At 42.1% G+C, this 18,474-nt stretch overlaps 1 protein-coding gene across 6 annotated transcripts in view; it reads left to right on the plus strand.

Annotated features, from left to right (window-relative positions):
* Positions 1-18,474, plus strand: part of scube1 (signal peptide, CUB domain, EGF-like 1) — a 104,053-nt gene that overhangs the window by 48,187 nt on the left and 37,392 nt on the right. For all 6 annotated transcript variants that reach the window (XM_046378523.1, XM_046378524.1, XM_046378528.1 and 3 more), the window contains 2 exons: positions 10,236-10,364; positions 12,595-12,711. In XM_046378523.1, the coding sequence (XP_046234479.1) occupies positions 10,236-10,364; positions 12,595-12,711 (246 nt within the window). The remainder of the gene's footprint in view (positions 1-10,235; positions 10,365-12,594; positions 12,712-18,474) is intronic.

The following is an 18,474-nucleotide window of genomic DNA, read 5'->3' on the forward strand; positions in this document are numbered from 1 at the left end:
CCATACCTGGAGTTTGCAGGTTGTAGCTCATTAAGTACAAATGAAGTGTACTTTACATGACTGCTGACCATTTTCCAAAGAGTGCCATCACTTTTAGACATATTTCCTAAATTCCAGGCAGCTCTTGGTTTCAGTTCGTTTCAGTACAAAATCAACTTGCAGGGACTTGAAACTTGCTTTAGATAGTTATCCATCACAGTTTGGTTGCCTTTAATCTTTTTGTCCAAATAATGTTATTTTGGATTGCTGACATTGCAAGCAGGCACTGCAAGAAAATCATTCTTTCAAGTCCATTCAGGTTTGATTTGTATCCAGCAGCTACATGTACTGTGGCTTTTGGTGAATGGTTCTTGAATCTGAAAAGACTCTATGCAAAGGTGCTGTTTCTTCTTGGTGTGTTGTGTGTAGTTTTGAAACAAGATGACGGGGCAGGGCATTACTTATGATCAATGTTTTACTCAGGATTAGGGTTGAATAGAACCAGTAACAATATTTGTTTACAGTAACTTCCAGATATAAAAGCCCTATACTAAAACCAAGATAGTGAGTATTATAAACATTATTCGTGCTAAACATCAGCTAATGTTAGCATTTAGCTAACACTTGCATACTAATGTCAGTACTGTGAGCATGTTGTTGTCTGTCCATTTGTCCATTCATCCCAACTCAATATTAAGACTTTAGACATAAGTCAAGAATTCATGTGCAAATTATGCCTAATAAGTTTCACACATATGTCTAATCGAATAAAATGATGCAGTGATGACATTTTAGATGAAAGGTGAAACATTTGACCAGATACATTCACATTTGGTCAGTTACTCAATCGGTGACACTGATGCTGGATGTCCACCTTGAAACTATGCTAACGGTATAGATGTCAATGTAGTGATGACTTCCATTTCTTCAAGAAGTACATTTATTGCATTTTATTATATCCCTTTAAAGTCTTCGCTGCATATGTTATATGAGTACGAAGAGACCTAGTTGCAATTGTGTCACGTTATATAATATGTGAACAAAGCAAAGTGCAGAATCTGTGAATGCAAACTTAGCAGACAATTCAACAAGTGGCTTAATCAAACAGACCTGAATCTTGAGCCATGGCAGTAGGACTGATTGCAGATTGCTGTTAAATTGGTTGAGAAGAAGAAGAAGAAGTTGGCCTTAATGTCGAAACTGAATGTCCACAAGCAATGCTGCGGTTCTCCAAGCCACCAGAATGCCTCAAAGGATATTTTGTTACATGCCAAAGCATACAGTAATAACCTCAGGTTAACTCTATAAAGATGAGCAGACACATCCACATAACCGCTGGCTTGTAAAACTGTGAGAAGAAGAGGATGTGCTGAAAAACAGAGGATCAAATGATTCTGTATGGCCTTGTGTTTTTTCCCACCTTGAATATAATCTTTTTTACACCTAAATATGTTGTTTAACGAGAAATATTTGCTCCACGGTTGTAGAGAATATAAGGGAACGAGAGCAGGAAAAAAAATGTTCTTCTATGTTTAAAATCGTGGGGAAAAGAGTGAATTATTCCTTAGGAATAATTTTAAAATCCTTGAAAAACCCTCAACTCTGATTTCCAGGTTGTTCAACCAGCTGTTCCGTGTGATCTTTACTGTAAATAGAGGAAAGAAGTGTCAAGACAGTTTTGTTAGCATCTAGTGGTTGTTAATGTTTCTCTAAATGAAGACCACATTTCCCATACACCCTTTTGCTTTCAGTCACAAAGGGGATTTTGCTACTCGTCCCCTCTCTGTGTTATTGCTCCGGGGTGTGTTCATTTTCTTTTTCAATTCACTGAAGTGGAAGATAAACACTATTTTTTTCTTACAGGCTTCACAACCGTTCACTACCAAGCTTTAGTTGTGATTGCTCTGGAAGAAAAGGACCTGCTGTCTGTTTGGTGTTGTAGTGCGACTAGTCCAAACCCAAAGGCTGGGTTTCATGCTTGTTACTGTTATTATGTATTGAAATTAAATTTGAGATATTGATGTTAAAATTCTCAGTGCATGTACTGTGCTATAGGTAAAGTTGGAGGGAGATACAGAAAGAGAAAGCAAATGAATGAGGGGAAAGTGGTGTGTGTGTGTGTGTGTGTGTGCACTCCTTAACCCAGCCCAATCTCTTCCTCTCTGTGTTTGACGAAGAGATTGGGCTGGGTTATTAGAAAGGCACAGTCCTTATTTAAAGGAGTTGAATGCAGCCAGTCGAAGAAAAGCTCTCATTGAAATTCATGGCTCGGCACCTATAGGACCGTGGTGTGAGCAGAGCAGGGAGAGAGACGCACAGCCAGCGCTTGACAGATTTCAATTAAAGTGGCATTTACAAGAGCATGGATGGAAAAGTGGAGGGGGGGGGAGAGACGGTAAAGGAGGATTTTTTTCTTTTTTTTCCTGTCCACTGAGATTTTCACTCCAACATTTATTTAAGTGTGAAATGTAAGACTTTTCAAACTTTTAGCACGTAACGCACAAACACATGAAATGAAGACAACAACTCCCATGATCCCAAGCTGTTTCACTAAATCATCAGTCTGCTCCTTTTGCCTTTTTGATAGAACACTAATGGCTGAAATTACATATTGTGCACTAAATGAAAGTAAGGCCGACACAGTCACACACAGCTACTCTCTGCAGCAGTCTTTTCTGTAACAGCACTGTTTGATATGGAGCTTGAAGTTTGTTTAAAAGAGCTCTTTTTAGTAGCAGTACAGTAGTGCCTGCAGCACAAACATTGGTAATACGTGCACACGCGTGTGGACACAGACAGGCATGCACATGGTCATTAGTGGGCGTGCATAAACAAACACGTACAAGTATATTAATGTATGTAGAAAGGAAAACTGACATGTTTATGCTATTATTACTGGTCTGTATTGTCATTTTAGTGTCTGTCGCTATTTGTCGCTAACTACCGTATTTACTTAAGACAGTTTCAGTGGGTAAAGACAACACGATGTGTGCTCTAATTTTTTTTAAAATGGCTTGATATCATGCCATTATTTCTATTGTAAGTATTTGTATAGTTGCTTCAAATTAGTCACATTTTGGATATTACGACATGTTCAAAAATTAAAATCATATTTTCCTCACGGTTGACTGAAACTGTGAAATATCTCTTTCTCCCTGGTGAGGAGATCAGGTTGTAAGACTGGCGTTCAGCATCACCTCATTCCTCATCAGCCTCAGAGGAAACCGGGAGGAGAGCGACTGTGAGGCTCTAAATTATCCATCTCTCTGTCTGTCTTTCCCCTCTCTTCCACATTCCTCTCCTTAAGTTTTTCTCCCTCTCTCCGCCTCTGTCTTTTACTTGATTCCTCCTTTTTTTTTCTGTCTCCTGTTATACTCTGCCAGTCAGACTTTGGGGGCTTTGGGGTGTAACACTGCATGAGTTAGGTTGTAATAACATGGCTGTGATATGCTTGGACCTCATCTGGAGTCAGGGCTCCTGAGAGAGGAAGAGAGAGAAAGAGAGAGAGAGAGAGAGAGAGGGAGAGAGAGAGATGTGTGGAGAGATGAATAAAGAAAGGCAGGGAGAGTGAAAGAGAAAGACAGACAGAGCATAATAAAAGAGACAGAGGAGAGACTGTGTGAGAGACAGATTGTGTCCTGAGGGCTCTTAGTGGGCCATGAAGACATGTCTCAGTGTTATATCTGGACCTGCTGGGGCTCCCAGTGAGAGCAGGAGCTTCAGTAGCTGTAAACCTGCTGACCTCCCCAGTCTAAACAGAGAGAACAGAGGAACATCTACCTCCTCTCTACATTTTCATTGCCAATGAGAGAATCACTGTTAGAACTGACCAACCTGTAAATGCAGAAAATTAAAAGAGATTTGAGAGAATCTGATAATATCTCAAATCTCAAAATATCGCAAAACAGTTTTTAAGTCAGGCAGAGGCGGAAAGGTTGGCGTTGATAAAAATTAAAAAAGGGCAAAATGCAAGGGAAACAGATAGTAAATAATAATCTAAATGAAGCATGTGACTTAAAGTTTTACTGCTGCCCTCTTCTGCAGTGGTTATTGGCACCCAACTGGAGACTTAACTCCACCACCCAGGGGTTCCCATTCATTTTGGGCATTCTCTGATTTCAGTTCAATTGATTCAAATTAATTCACACAGACGATTTATCATGCTACGCAATATTAACCTGTAACCTGGCAACAACGGGCCAATTTGCAAATGCATATTAATTTGGAATTTCACAGTTCATTTCTCATGTCCAAAGGGGGTTATCAACAGATGCTGACCAAAATGACTCTGGACACAGTTGGATAGACCTACAACCAATCACAGCAGGGAAACATGTGTCACCAGAACATACACAATGTGAAACACTTGTTAGCTCCCACTGAGTTGTAGTTTAGGGAAACTAGCTAGCTACTACTAACAGTAATACAAAGACTAATATGAATTACAGCTAGTCATTGTATTGGTGTTGTTATAATATTGTCAACTCAACACAACAACTACTAGCAAGTGAAGATTCAGCACCTGGGTTCTCTCTTCTAAAATTTATTTAGAAACAGAATTTGGTGGAGTGCTGAGGTACTCATGCTCAAACGTCATATCAAAATGAACAACTGTAATAAAGTCCAATGTATCAAACACGGGTTTGATACATTGGACTTTATTACAATATTAGGGACGATTATATAAAGGATTGTGATTGGCCTGTCACAAACAAAGGAAGGACAAACACATCTGCCAGAGCAAATGCTAAATGAACTTTCCTAAGGTAGCAGAAATGTTGAGAGGTTGGCAGAAGAGGGGTGGGAGAGTGGGGAAAAGAAGTTTTACATAAGAATCTTAATTCTTGTCTGTTCGTAATCAATTCACAAATGTCAAAAATTGGTTTTCCAAACGTTAGTTGATAACTTCATATTGATGGAACAAAAAAGGCAGTGCAGCACCTGAACAACCTCCATGCTAAAATTACCTTGTAATTCATCTTCAAAAAAGGCAGCAGCTGCAAGCAATTTTGAAAAAAAATTAATCACTGCATAATCATACATGATAGAAGAACGTCAAGTTTATTGTGAATATTATCTACTTCATCTTTCCAACATTAATGTTAACAGAGCAGAGCAACGATTTGCGGTATCAAACAGCCATGGGTACAACAATGGGTTTCCTCCTGATCAAACAGTGCAGGCTGCTGAATAAACAGCACTAATGTTAAAACACCACAGTGAGGCCTCTCATACAACTGTCAAATGCTTTAAAATTGATGCATTGGCTACTTTCTGAAGTAAAAAATCTGGGAATCATTTCTCTTTATTGCATTTGTTGTATTTCGGTGGACACCGGTGAATGGATTGGCAAACAGTATACTAAAGCAAGAGACTGAAAAATGTGGCCCCTTTTCCATTGATTGAAAGAAGAAGAATCTTCTTTGAATCAAAAATCGACTCTGAATTGAATCAGACCCCCAGGAATTAGAATCGAGTCGGATCATAGTCGGAGTCACACCATGGTCCTATAGGTGCCGTTCTGTAGAACATCACGTCCGCCGTAATAAATTCAAGAATTTCACATTTTTGCAAATTGACTGTGAACATCTCAATCGCACCATTACAAAATGTCACACATAAACTTTTTTTTATGAGTGACACTGCTGAAACACACACACACACAGTGAACTGTTCTTAGTGTTTCTATTGTATGTTTTGCTGTTTATGTCTTTAAAATAATCTACTCACCCAAATAGTCAGCATTCTCTTTACAAAATGTCCCTCAGTGAAGAAATTGTGTGATAATAAATTACATTGATGTAGCATCCTTACATCACTTGACAGCAACTTTTATATTTGCTTTATTTCTGTTTGGCTGTGTCTGTGTGGACTGAGTGTCCCTGTATCAGCAGGCCGGCGCTGGCATTGAGCTAAACAGAGCTCGACATCAGACCTGGATGAATATGCAGCCAGGGACCCATGTGTGTTAGTCAGGTCTGACAGGTAAACGTGTCAGTGAGCTGCAGGCTTCGTCATATCGGACACGGTGAGAGGCCACAGTTCGTGGCCGCCGCTCTGTTTGTTGTTTTAGGCTCGATTGTGCTGAGTCCCAGGCCTGCATCCACCTTCTCCCTCTGCCTCAGTTTATTTAACTTCTCCCGGGTTTAAATTGATTGTAGAAACTCTGCTTTCTTATGAGTTTAATGTTCAAACAGGGTCAAAGCATGCTTTGGCAGCTGTTAAATGGTGGTTTTTTTGTTTTGTTTTGTTTTTTTGAAACTCCTGGGCTTCATTGTGCTGCTGGTTTTTTGGATTGGTCAGGGTCCAAATTTGGCTTTGCATCAGTACCTGCCCATTTAATGTAAACTGAAATATACTGTCTGAATTGTATCAGATTTTGTTTGATCTTTTGTTAAGCATGTCAATGCACAATTTCCTTTGGCTGCTTTGATACTGGACTTTGATGGAATGGTTCTGTTGGGAGTGGACAGCCAGAATGGCAGCATTTTAGAAAGGACTTTTTGTTTGTGAAAGGGACTCTCTAGGGGGAATGGCACCCTAATGAGGTACTTGAAACACTCCTGGGCCCCACGAAGGGACATTATTCACCATGGTGACCGCAGAAGGGGTGTGTCTTTGAACCAAATCCAGATGAAGTGTGGTGAGTGCTACCACACTAATGCACATCCTGAGGATGCAAGTTAATCACTTATCTGACAGTGTTTCCTTTTGAAAACTTTGGTTACCAGTTTGAGGTTTCACATTTCATTTTTTGAGCATTAAATGCTTTTTACTTACTGTGGCTTAAATCTGTTTGAAGAGCATCTTCATGCGCAAGGTCAAGAAAAGCACTCGGAGAACACATATCTTCGCAATGGCTGCAAAGTGCTCTAAATTTAACAACGGAAAACATTTGGAACACTTTAATTAGCATTTTGATTCCAATCTGCATCAAAGCCAACATTATCTGAATGCTGGGAATAATATGACCAAGGATTAATTATCTAGGTTTTAAAGTGAGACGGTGTTATAACTGTTTGACTTTATTCTGTTGCGGCAGCACTTGCAGTGCTGGCTACTGGAGTGATTTGGTCACCAACATTTTGTTGCAATGAAAAATGATGGTATTTATATCAAATATGAAACTCCAAATATGTTACATATCAATTTTTATTGGCGAGGATTGTGTGAAATTTCCTATTGTTTAGGACACTATTGCTATGCTGGAGCCAAAGGTCTGAAGTGGTGATCTTTGCTAGATGTTTAAAATGTTTGGAAAGATAACTGAGTCTTTTTATGACTTTCTGTACCTTGCCTCATTACCAATAATGCCCAACAGCATTGGAAGATAAGAAGAAAGTACAAGCAGTTCAAGCTGAACAATCAGAGTGCTTGTTGTCCCCATGCCATGTTTCTGTAGATGCTGTAACGTGTTGGACTAAATTTTTGAGGATGTCCATGTCACCTACGGTGCAGTCAAGACAGCTAACTGATTCAGGATTCATTCTTGCCTGACGGTTTGAACTGGTAGAGAACTTGCTGGTTGCAGAACTTGTTGGTTGCAGTGCAACCCTTTGTGGTAAATCTGACCGTCAAAGATTGTACTCTGACAACATTATTGAAATATGTAGCCAGAAACGCCCACTTTGTCCCACTTTGAAATCTTGCTCTGAAATCTCACGAGAGGCGAGTTTTTGCAGGAAGACAACGGTGGAAATGTCAGAGTTGTAGAGCAAGAGCTCTTGTACTGCACTTTATTTTATTTATATTATTGCTTTACCTCACATCTTCACCAATGGATGCTGCCCAGTCACACATGTGAACCTCAGGAAACTTTGACAAAGAAGACTGAGAACCAAGAAAAAAAAAAAAAAAAAAAAGATCTTGTATCTTGGTATCTAGCTCATTTTGGTGTGATGGAAAGTATCAGCTAAGCTAAACCTTAGCCGTAAACACACACAATACACAAAGTAACCCTCTAGTGAGTGAAGACTTCTTGAAGACTGATTGTGCCATGACATCCGCACACTCCCAAACTTTTCCAGTTCTTCCCAGAGCTCAGTAATATCTTTGGCTGGCTCCTTACTCGCCTCTCTTGAGATCACTGGCCCTCCTTCCTCCGCCTCCTTGCTTCCTCCCCCGTCTTTTTTCCCTGCTGATGAAGATTTACACACTGACCTATTTCAGATATTATTGCCACAGCGCGCTCTGTAAATCACCAGGATAGGAGATCAAACAAGCCAGGGTGAAGGAATGAAGAGATGGAGGGATCGGAAGATGAGGAGAAGGAGGAATGACCAGCTGTGTCAGTGCTGACAAGAAGAAGCCTCGGATCAGTGACAGCTGAGAATATGAGGCTGTGCAAAGTCATAAATTAAGGCTCAGGGCTTAATCGTTGCTGATGACGAACAGGAAATGTGTCTGGATTTTAGTGTGCAAGAAAGTGGGATTTCAGAATGCGTAAAAAACTGGCTTTTGGCAATATGGCTTTGGCTTGTGCTTGCTGTCACAGACACCGGAGAAACCACATATCCTCCGTTACAAGTCTCCTCACTGTCTCCTGAGGTTGTCCTCCGCTGGGATTATTTATACTGGAATTTCTCACTTTCCCGTGGTTCCAGCTTTGTCTTGTTTTATAGATGTTTTATATTTTTAACGAATCTGTGATTATCAGAAATATATTATTTGCTCCCTCACCTAGTTATAACACAGTCCAGAGTTTAGACAGCTTACATGTCAGACCTCTTGTTTTACACGTGGAGGTCTTGTTTTAATGCCTTAATTGATTGTCTGTTGTGTGAAAATATGTTTCCACGCAGATCTGGTCATTGTTCAGCAATAAAATCCTCTGTGGCCGTTAGTTTCACCTACGTCAGTAATACTCAGCCGGGGGCCAAGAGAGTTTGGGACAGAGAACAGAAACGAGTCCCCCTGTATCTGTTTCCATCAACCCTCTCTATTTCATCACAGAACATTTTGTAACTAGGTGATTTCATGAGAGCAACTCTTGTTTTTAAGGTGTATCGCCATTCCGTTATCCCGAGTTGCTCTCTGTGCAACAAAAAAAGAAGTGCGTTGATTCAGCTGACAAAATGATGGTTGACCCAGAGACTTGTTGATGTGTATAGTAAAGTTTAAAGTTTCACCCCCAGCTGGATTCAAGAGGTAAAATTAGGGACTTCCCAAAGTCAGACTCCAACCATGAACATATGTAGAAATCCATCCGTCCATCCATCCATTTTCTATACCGCTTATCCGTCAGGGTCACAGGGGAGCTGGAGCCTATCCCAGCTGACTACGGGCGAGAGGCGGGGTTCACCCTGGACTGGTCGCCAGTCAATCGCAGGGCCAACACACAAAGACAGACAACCACACACTCTCACACTCACACCTAGGGGCAATTTAGAGTAGCCAATTAACCTAATGTGCATGTTTTTGGTATTGTGGGAGGAAGCCGGAGTACCCGGAGAAAACCCACGCAGGCACAGGGAGAACATGCAAAATCCACATAGAAGGGCCCAGACCGGGATTCAAAACTGGAACCCTCTTGCTATGAGGCGACAGTGCTAACCACTGCACCACCGTGCTGCCGCATATGTAGAAATAAATATGGAAATCCATCCAGTAGTTGCTGACAGTCAAAGTGGTGGACCGACGATCTTGGTGGACACAGACACAGCGTACTGCTTCACTGTGTTCGGCAGCTAGTCTCCAATCTGTGTGGCTCCTGTCTTGAGCAGGTAGTGTGTTGGTTGGTTTTTAGAATCATTTTACTGCCCCCCAAAAAACCACTATGAGAATGCTGCTGTGGACTGGACAGATAAACGGTGAGCTGAAAAATATGGCCACAGTAGGCAGGATGTCCTACGTTCCCTACGGGACACACGTAGTGTGTTGTTTGAAGTGAGAGATTTGTTTTACTGATTTGAAATTGGTGGGGCTAATATAGAAAGTGTTTCCTGTACGTCCCTGCACCAATCAGGACTTGAACCACCATTTGAAATTATTGCATTCTTCGGTATTTGTCTGTCAAATGTGATCAAACCACACCCACACAATGATGATGAGGCAGCATTTTTGTGTTCAGATCTTAATAAGTCAGGACTTTCTTAATTTGTTACCAAACTTCATTTGATAAAAGCCACGTTTTTCAGGGGCTTTCTTTCTACTTTTTATAACACAAGTGTGCCAGTGGACATGATGATGACTTGAATTCTTGAGTTCCACTACTTTGTTAAAGTCTGTCTGTTCCTCGGTCTCTGTCCCCTGCACAGATGGGATGAACTGCATGAACAAGGACCATGGCTGCGCCCACATCTGCAGAGAGGCTCCAGGCAAAGGCGGGGTGTCGTGCGAGTGCCGTCCTGGCTTTGAGCTGGCCAAAAACCAGAAAGACTGCACATGTACGTATCACACCTGACCTCAGCGCTACCCCACATGCCCACACTGACACACACACCCACACACACACAGCCCAGGAAGTGACTGTGGTTTTGGATCAACAGTGACAATCAGTGAACAGCTCACGAACATAGGAGGTCTTAAAATTCCACATGTAGTCAAATGCATTCTGCATAACACTTTCCTTCATCTGTTAATCTTTAAGTCAATTGAATTGTCACTTCATTTTACAGTCCACATGGCAGTAAGGTATTAAAACTTTGTTTCATTGAGTTGATTTTATTGAGGTTACATACTGGTGTGATGAAGGATCTTAACTATTCCTGTAATAAACATCTGTAATAGCAATGATGGACAAGTTCCAGTAGGCCTTCAGCGGTAAAATATGAGGGTGGACATTTAATACCAAAATCAGTTAAGCGTTTCAGGCCAAGCTGAAGGTGCTGAAGGATTCAGTAGAGAGAATTCACGCACCCCCCCATCTCGCTCGCCCCTCCACCCTCCTTGTTTCTCACTCTTCACACCGAGTGCCTGCAGCCATGGAATTTTAGAGCTGCTGTTTTTGAAGGGGGGGATAAGCTTTTAGTTACACTTTGTTTGGCAACACATCTTGTTCTCCTCTTAGACAGTGAGAGTGTAAAGATTGTGAAAGCCTCCGAAAGGTTCTAATGCATCCCCCGCTGTGGTAATATTTCATTAGAGGCAAGGGACCCAGCGCTGTGCCGGCCTGTTGAGCATGGCGGCACAGAACGGTAGTAAACGAGTGATGAAAGAAATGGTAGTTATGTCTACAAGGCCTGCACACACTCCTCCATTTTTTCCTTGTTCTGTCTTCCAGATCCTTCGCTCTCTGCTTCATCTGTGCTCCTTTTTATTTCTTTTTACCATATATATTTTTTTTGTCTTCTGTCTTTTCTGAGTCACTAAAAGATCCAAAAATTATCCAGATTAGGGAAGTGCAAAGTTTATGAAAAGCTCCTGAAGAGTCCACCAAGTGTACTTGTGCTTGCTTTTCTTTTTCACCCCAAGAACTATGAAGATTAGAGAAATTTGAAGAAAATAAAAATATTGGACTCATTGCATCTCACATAGTTAGTATTTGACAAATGAGTCCTGTTTATTATGGCAAACTCAATTTCCAGAGTTTGTGGCCTGTGAAAAGTACTACTTAGTTGGCTGTTTTAGGGCCAAGGAAGTAAAGTTGAAACCTCCCTCTCTCTTTCCATCTCCCACCCTCTCTTTATCTCTCTTCCGCAAGTGCATTCTCTTTCTCAGTCCTCCACATCTTTTCTCAACCCTTGTGTTGTTCGCATTCTTTCTCATTTCTTTTTTTTTCTTTTTTCAAGAAAGAATTCAGACAAAGAAACGTTTTCTCTTTCCATCTCCCCCTGTTGTCTCACTCTCCTCTGTTGACCTCTGGAAGTTTTCCTAGAAGTCAGGAACCTCATTAAAGGAACAATTCCCCCAAAACTGAAAAGGTCCCCCGACCTTAACAAAGTAGTCATCCTAATCCATGACCTTACCCTAACCAAGCCCTTTTGTGGATAAACCTAAACCAAAACTTGACCATAAGTGAAAGATCAGAAAACGGCAATTTTATTCTGTTACTTTGCTGTTTAATTTGGAAGACTCACTGGAATTGACATACAGTTAACTCAGGACTGTTTCTTTTTAAGGCATAAAACCTTTCTCAAGAGCTAAATATTAAGGGTATCTGGGTAATTTATTAGAACATTGGTGGAAGGAATTCTAGTAATGTTACAAACAATAGAACATTTACTGTAAATAGAATAAATCTTGCTTCTTTTGCAAAAACACTGGGAACATTGTTGGTTATTTCTCTATTATTTCCAACTATCCCTCTCGTTGTCTTTTTACATTTCCTCTTTCTTATACCTCTCGGCCACATTTTACTCTTTCCCTCTTCCTCAGCTCCTTTCTCTCCTGGTTCTCCCTCTACTAACTCTCCCTTTTTCCTGTACTTCCCTTCTTTCTTTCTCTTGCACCCCACCTGTCATATATTCAATCGGGCATTATTTCGCTTCTCTGTTACTGCGCAGGATAAAAATCTCTGGTGCTCCTCTCTGATCCATTCGGCTGAGCTGTCCTCCCATATCATTATTGTAGCTGAAAAACAAATTAGTGCACGTTTAAAATGTCATCAGCATTGTGTTACATATAATATACAACCCAGGAGTAAGATCCCTGTACATGTGTGTGTGTTGTCCTCAGTAACGTGTAACTATGGAAACGGCGGCTGCCAGCACACATGTGATGACACGGATACAGGACCAGTGTGTGGCTGCCACCAGAAGTACGCCCTGCACTCAGACAGCAAGACCTGCATCGGTGAGTGACTACCAATATGGCTTTCCGATTCACACACGGAAACATGCCCTGGAGCCCTCACAGCTGTTTGACCGTAACATCTGTTGCATGAAAGAAGGACCTGGACAGTTTCACTGTAGCACAGATGATTTAAAAGAAGAAAAGTAACAAAATGAGCAAGCGGGGCAGTGGGGAGCTGGCGAGTTGGCAGATAGATCATCTCCCAGCTCCCCAAGTATCTTCTTCCCTTCCCCCCGGCCTCATCGTATTTAAACACCCTGCTGAACACAAAAGAGACAGGGGGCTGCTCGCACAAAGAGAGAAACAGCACATGTCCACATCCAGCTGTATCCTGATTTATATATTTCATCACTCCTCACTGTCAGTAATGAAAGGGGTGAGACTCAGGTTTCATTGTAGCCCCGTTGCTGATAAGAAATGCTGACAGTGAAAAACATTAAGGATGAGACCTTCTTCAGTCAATGCCTAATTTATGAAAGCTGTCACCCGGATGCATCCACACCATATCCTGCATCTGAGTCAACCTAGCGGCTACTTTAAAGACTGAGCGAGTTTGATTCTTGCCCTGAGGTGAGTCTCTCAGGCTGCATCAGTCGGACTGCTAGCATGGTACAACTGTCTCAACTCAGATTTCAACACATCCACAGCGATCCAGTTTATGGCAAAAAGCCCCATAAATGGTGGCTGGCGGGTATATGAAATTGTTACTGTGCTGCTTTTTTAAAAATTTAAAATTAAAGAAATAAAATAACATATCATTTTCTTTAACATATCATTTTTGACTGCCTTAAAAATCTTAAAAATACATCTTATGTTTCTCTAAACCACTGAGTCAACAGAAGATTCCTTTTAATGTCCACCAAAGAGGCAACACTTCCTGTTAGAGAATCAAGCCGCAGCAGGGTAATAAGTAGATTCAATTGTACATAGTTGAAAATTAATTTGTCTTCTGAGTCTCCGTCTCCTGAGCCACCTAAGCATCAGTGTCTCAGACAGACAGTATGATAATGTCCATAGTGAGTCTTGGAAGGAGTGTCACAGTAGTAAAATGTCAGGGCCAAGGAATGAGCAGTGATATGTTTTAAGTATTAGAGAAATTACTGGGTTGACTGGTGGAAAATGAATGACTGACACATCTCCCACTCTGACTCTGAAAAACCCATTCATCACGTCAAAACCCAGGCAAGTCAGTGAACCCGGCCAGCGAGCAAGCAGGCTGCTCTCTCTGCCCAAACAGGCCATTTGTATCTGACTGTCAACAGAAGCATGCCTCCACATCCTGGCTCTGGCGTAGAGGATATACATTTTCATCTTGCTATTTTTCTAATCAGTGGAGGATGGATAAGGCACTGCAGGTAAGGGGAGTTATTCATAGCCCTGTTTTCTCCACCTCCTCCCTGTAAGAAATAGTTTGAAGTTGCTCCAAGGCAATTTTCATCACCACTTTTTAGCTGTCGTAGCCAGCCTATCACATCTTGTTCCAGTCACACTGGTTGTAATTTGAGCATAGGGCCTGTAATTGATAAGGTATTGATAATTTGTGCACACCTTTTTAATTTGTACCCTCAAATTTATTAAAGTTTCTGATGATGATGTTGCTACGTATAAAATCCTTAGCCTGCCAGTGACTTTTTGAGCTGGTGGTCTGTGTCTGTTTGAACATGGCCAGGGGCGGGGCTGAGCCTCACCCACACATACCCACACACCCAAATCCTGAAATGACGGTTCAATAATAAAATCATCTTTCACCTTCAAGCTAACACTTTAGTCAGTCTCCATATTTACACTGTCAACAAACTTCTGTGTGTTGATGGAGGGGCATCAGTGCTGTAATTTACGTCAGAAATCTGGAAAATAACAGGTTTAGTTTTTCCCTTTAATTAATAATTTGTTCATGCACACCAATGATAGAAATTGCTTCGGTCAAACTAATGTAATTAGCAGTCGCACGTTACTTAGCTGCAAAAATGTTTCCATGCAGTGCAGTACTAAGTTAACAATAAAGTCAGGTCATGCACAGTCTAAAAGGGTTTTGTACAGTTTTGTACAGTACAGTATTGTTTCTTTCTCTTAGGTGTTGGATTCATTTATTTGAAGTTATGAATGAATACACTGCACACAAACTTATCACAAAATGTAAATCTAAAATGTTCAGGTAGCAATAGTTGGCTCTGTTGATAACAACAACTGTATTAACATGAGTGATTCTGGCTGAGCTGGCTTGTCCAAAACACCTACACTGTATACTAACTTATACTATATAGACAAAAGTATTGGGACAACTGACCATTATTCCGCATTCTAAATACATAGGCATTAATATGGAGTTGGTCCCCCCTTTACATCTGTAACAGCTTCCACTCTTCTGGGAAGGCTTTCTACAACATTGGAGTGTTTCTGTGGGATTTTTCGCCCATTCATGCAGCAGAGAATTTGTGAGGTCAGGCACTGATGTTGGACCAAAAGGCCTGGCTCACAGTCTCTGTTCCAGTTCATCTGAAGGGTGCTGGATGGGGTTGAGATCAGGGTTCTGTGCAGTCCAGTCAAGGTCTTCCACACCAAACTCATCCAGCCATGTCTTTATGGACTTTGCTTTGTGCACTGGGGCACAGTCATGCTGGTATAGAAACAGACCTTCATCAAACTGTTGCCACAAAGTTGGAAGCATAGCATTGTCCAAAATGTCTGAAGAATTAAGATTTCCCTTCACTGGAAGTAAGGAGCCTTGACAAACCCCTGAAAAGCAGCCCCTGTCCGAATACTTTTGTCTATAGAGTGTATGCAGACAGCTCATTTGAACTCTGAGGTAACAGCTCTCCTTCAGTTTGGTTCATCTGGTTATTCGAGTACAAAAGCCTTTGAATTCAGGTGGCACCAAAACTTGTGGTTTGTTGGGAGTAAGGATCAAATCCAGTTCAGTTAGAGAAAAACCTCTAAAAAAAAAAAAAACAGGATTAATAGTAATAATGAGATGGAGGTTGACATCTGATAGTAAGCAGTTCCTCAAACTCGGAAAGTTCAGCGTGACAAAATGAACCGAGACCAAACCACAGTCTGGACTGATGTCACATTTGGCTGTTTCCTCAAGTATTCAGAATTGATACAAACACCAGAATTCATTCTAGGCAGAAATCCCTGAAGCAGTAATCACTGAAGTTCAGAGTTTGGAATCAGAATTAGTTTCAACTCCCCTGCTGCCAGAATCTCTAAGCTGGCAGAATGACAAGTCATCAAATCTCTGTCGAATTAATGAAGTGCTTGGGAGCCCACGTGACTTTGGTTTACAGGTTCGGATTCATTTGTATTTTAGCAGTGTAAACCATCAAGAACCAAATAAAATAAAAACAAAAAAGTAAACTTTTCCATGTGGTTAAAACCAAACAAAACAATGTGTGATTAACTGGTAAGATCAGAACCACTTGCACAACTATCAGAAACATAAAGATTTCACATTCCTGAAAGTAAACTGAGAAATGTTTGTGAGTGATAACAACGCTGTTGATCACACCCACGGACACGCAATTATCTGATGTCATGTTGATGTGCTGTCCTTCCTGCTGTGCTCAAACACTGGAAAAATCTCTCTCTCTCTCTCTCTCTCTCTCTCTCACTCTCTCACTCTCTATCTAGCTGTCTCTCACCACTTGAGCAGAATGCAGTGCTGCTTTTCGGCAGCACCAAGTTTTCACTGCTGATAACGCCCTTTTTTTTCAGCTGCTCTGAAGAAGTGAAACACACCGTCCACGAAAGGCTCGGAAGAGGAGGCAAATTGAGAGCGAGCGGGAGCCCTCCTCTCCCTTCTTTCCCAACGACTTATGTCCTTTCTCTCTCTCTGTCCCCCCCTCCGTCTCTCTCCATACTTTGACGAGAGAAGGGACCTCTGTATTTGTGGTCTGAGTGTCCCAACTGCTCCAGGGGCCTGCCTTTGACTCTCCCCACCCTCTCTTTTACCCTTTCTATATAGCGCTGCTCCTCCTTCCTCCTCCCTTGTCCTCCTCCTCCTCCTGCTTTCTGGTGATAGTACCTGATTGCCTGTCTTGTCTGAGCATCCCTGTTAAAACCAAATCAGGTGGATCAATCCTCAGTGCACAAGAGGAAAGAGTGACTCTGGGTCGGGAGGGAGGGAGGGGGGGTCGGGGGTGGGGGGGTCACGTGTCAGACTCGGTGGTTAAAAACAGACATCTCAATTGCAGCCTGATCTTAGGTAAAGCTCCCACAAAAGCAATCCTAACCTCCTCCTCCAGCTCTCTGACCACCTTCTCATCTTCCACCTCCTCACAAATCCCAAAACAAAAACAACCGACACGTCGAAAGCCAAAAAACCCGCCAACATCCCCATCCATCAGCCCACTTTCCTGCTCCATACTCCTTAATAGAGAGTCAAGAAATTCTTCGCTCTTATATCCTGCCGTTTCTTCTGCATGTGTCCACTTGCTTGTGCCACATATCATCCGTTTGTCTGCCACGGTCTCACTAACTTTTCTGTTCGTCTGTCTGTTTTGCCTTCTTGTCCAGCTGCATGGGAGAGCCTGCACTGCATTTGTATGGTTTTCCTTTTATTTCTGTTTTTTTTTTCTTTTGTTTTCCCTTTTTGAATTGCAGTACATTTTTATTGTGGTTGTTGTTTATAGTGACCTTCTGTTTCCTTCCAGTGCATTGATTTTTACCATTCTCCTCGTAGCTGTAGTAGTGTAGAATGGTTTAACTCTTCCCCCTCCTCGTCCTGTGTAGGTCTGGCTCTCTAAAACACTCCCCTCTCCGTGGGCCTCCGACCACCTCTTAGCCCCATAGACTCTTTGGGAGCAAGTGGGATTCTTCCCACCCCTTCTCGACCTGTCTTGCACATCTACTCCTTACACACACAAACACTAGCATTTTATCTCCCTCTCTGACAGATTTTTTCACACACTCGAGCAAGCAGACGCTCAAAAGCATGCATACCGGTATGCACAAGCATTTGATTCAACAATCACACTCACACACATTCACATACAGCCACATTTCAGCCGTTAGCTAGCACCAGAAAGCCTCCATTCATCCCTGAGTGTACTTCAGAGTCCTCCACTTTGTCCATCAAGCGTCTGAGAGAAAACGGTAGCAAGTCTGGGTTGGGGAATGGAAGGGACATTAATTACCATCCCATAGGACAGTGTGTGTACATCAAAGCCAAGTCCTATTGCGGCAAGTGGCGTCCATTCACAGAGAGCCATTCAGGTCCTAATGATTCAGGCCTGGTGAAAGGCCGCCTCCCGCTCCTAACCCCACCATCAAACCCACCATCCTCAACACAACATGCATGCCATCTTAACAGCGATCTCACTCCCTTCTACAACCATCGCCCATCACCACCGGCACCTTTCTCCCTGCACCCCTCAGCCCCTCCACCCCCGCTGCCCAGCTTTGGGAACTTTTCCAGCGTTGACTGTTAAAGCCAGTTGTGATGTGTTCCATAGACAAACAGGCAACCAGCGCTGCCCCCAGACTACCCCTGCTTTTTTTTATTCTTCTGCATGCCCTCCTTACACTCCTCTTTCAAACCCCATCTCTCAGTGTGTGCACCCCTCCTTCCTTCATATACCTCTCCCATTGTGGGCTACGATGGGACTGTTTCTGTACTCTTTCATCCCTCTCTCTCTCTCTATAGCTCTCTTTTCCTATTCCGTTCATTATTCTCTCTCGATCATCCTTTCATTGCTCCCTTCATCGAGTGCCTACCTTCTGCTGTCTGACCTTTTGCCCCTCTGCATCATCATTTTTCCTCTT

The sequence above is a fragment of the Scatophagus argus genome, chromosome 22 (genome assembly GCF_020382885.2).
Source record: "Scatophagus argus isolate fScaArg1 chromosome 22, fScaArg1.pri, whole genome shotgun sequence".
Taxonomy (NCBI): domain Eukaryota; kingdom Metazoa; phylum Chordata; class Actinopteri; family Scatophagidae; genus Scatophagus; species Scatophagus argus.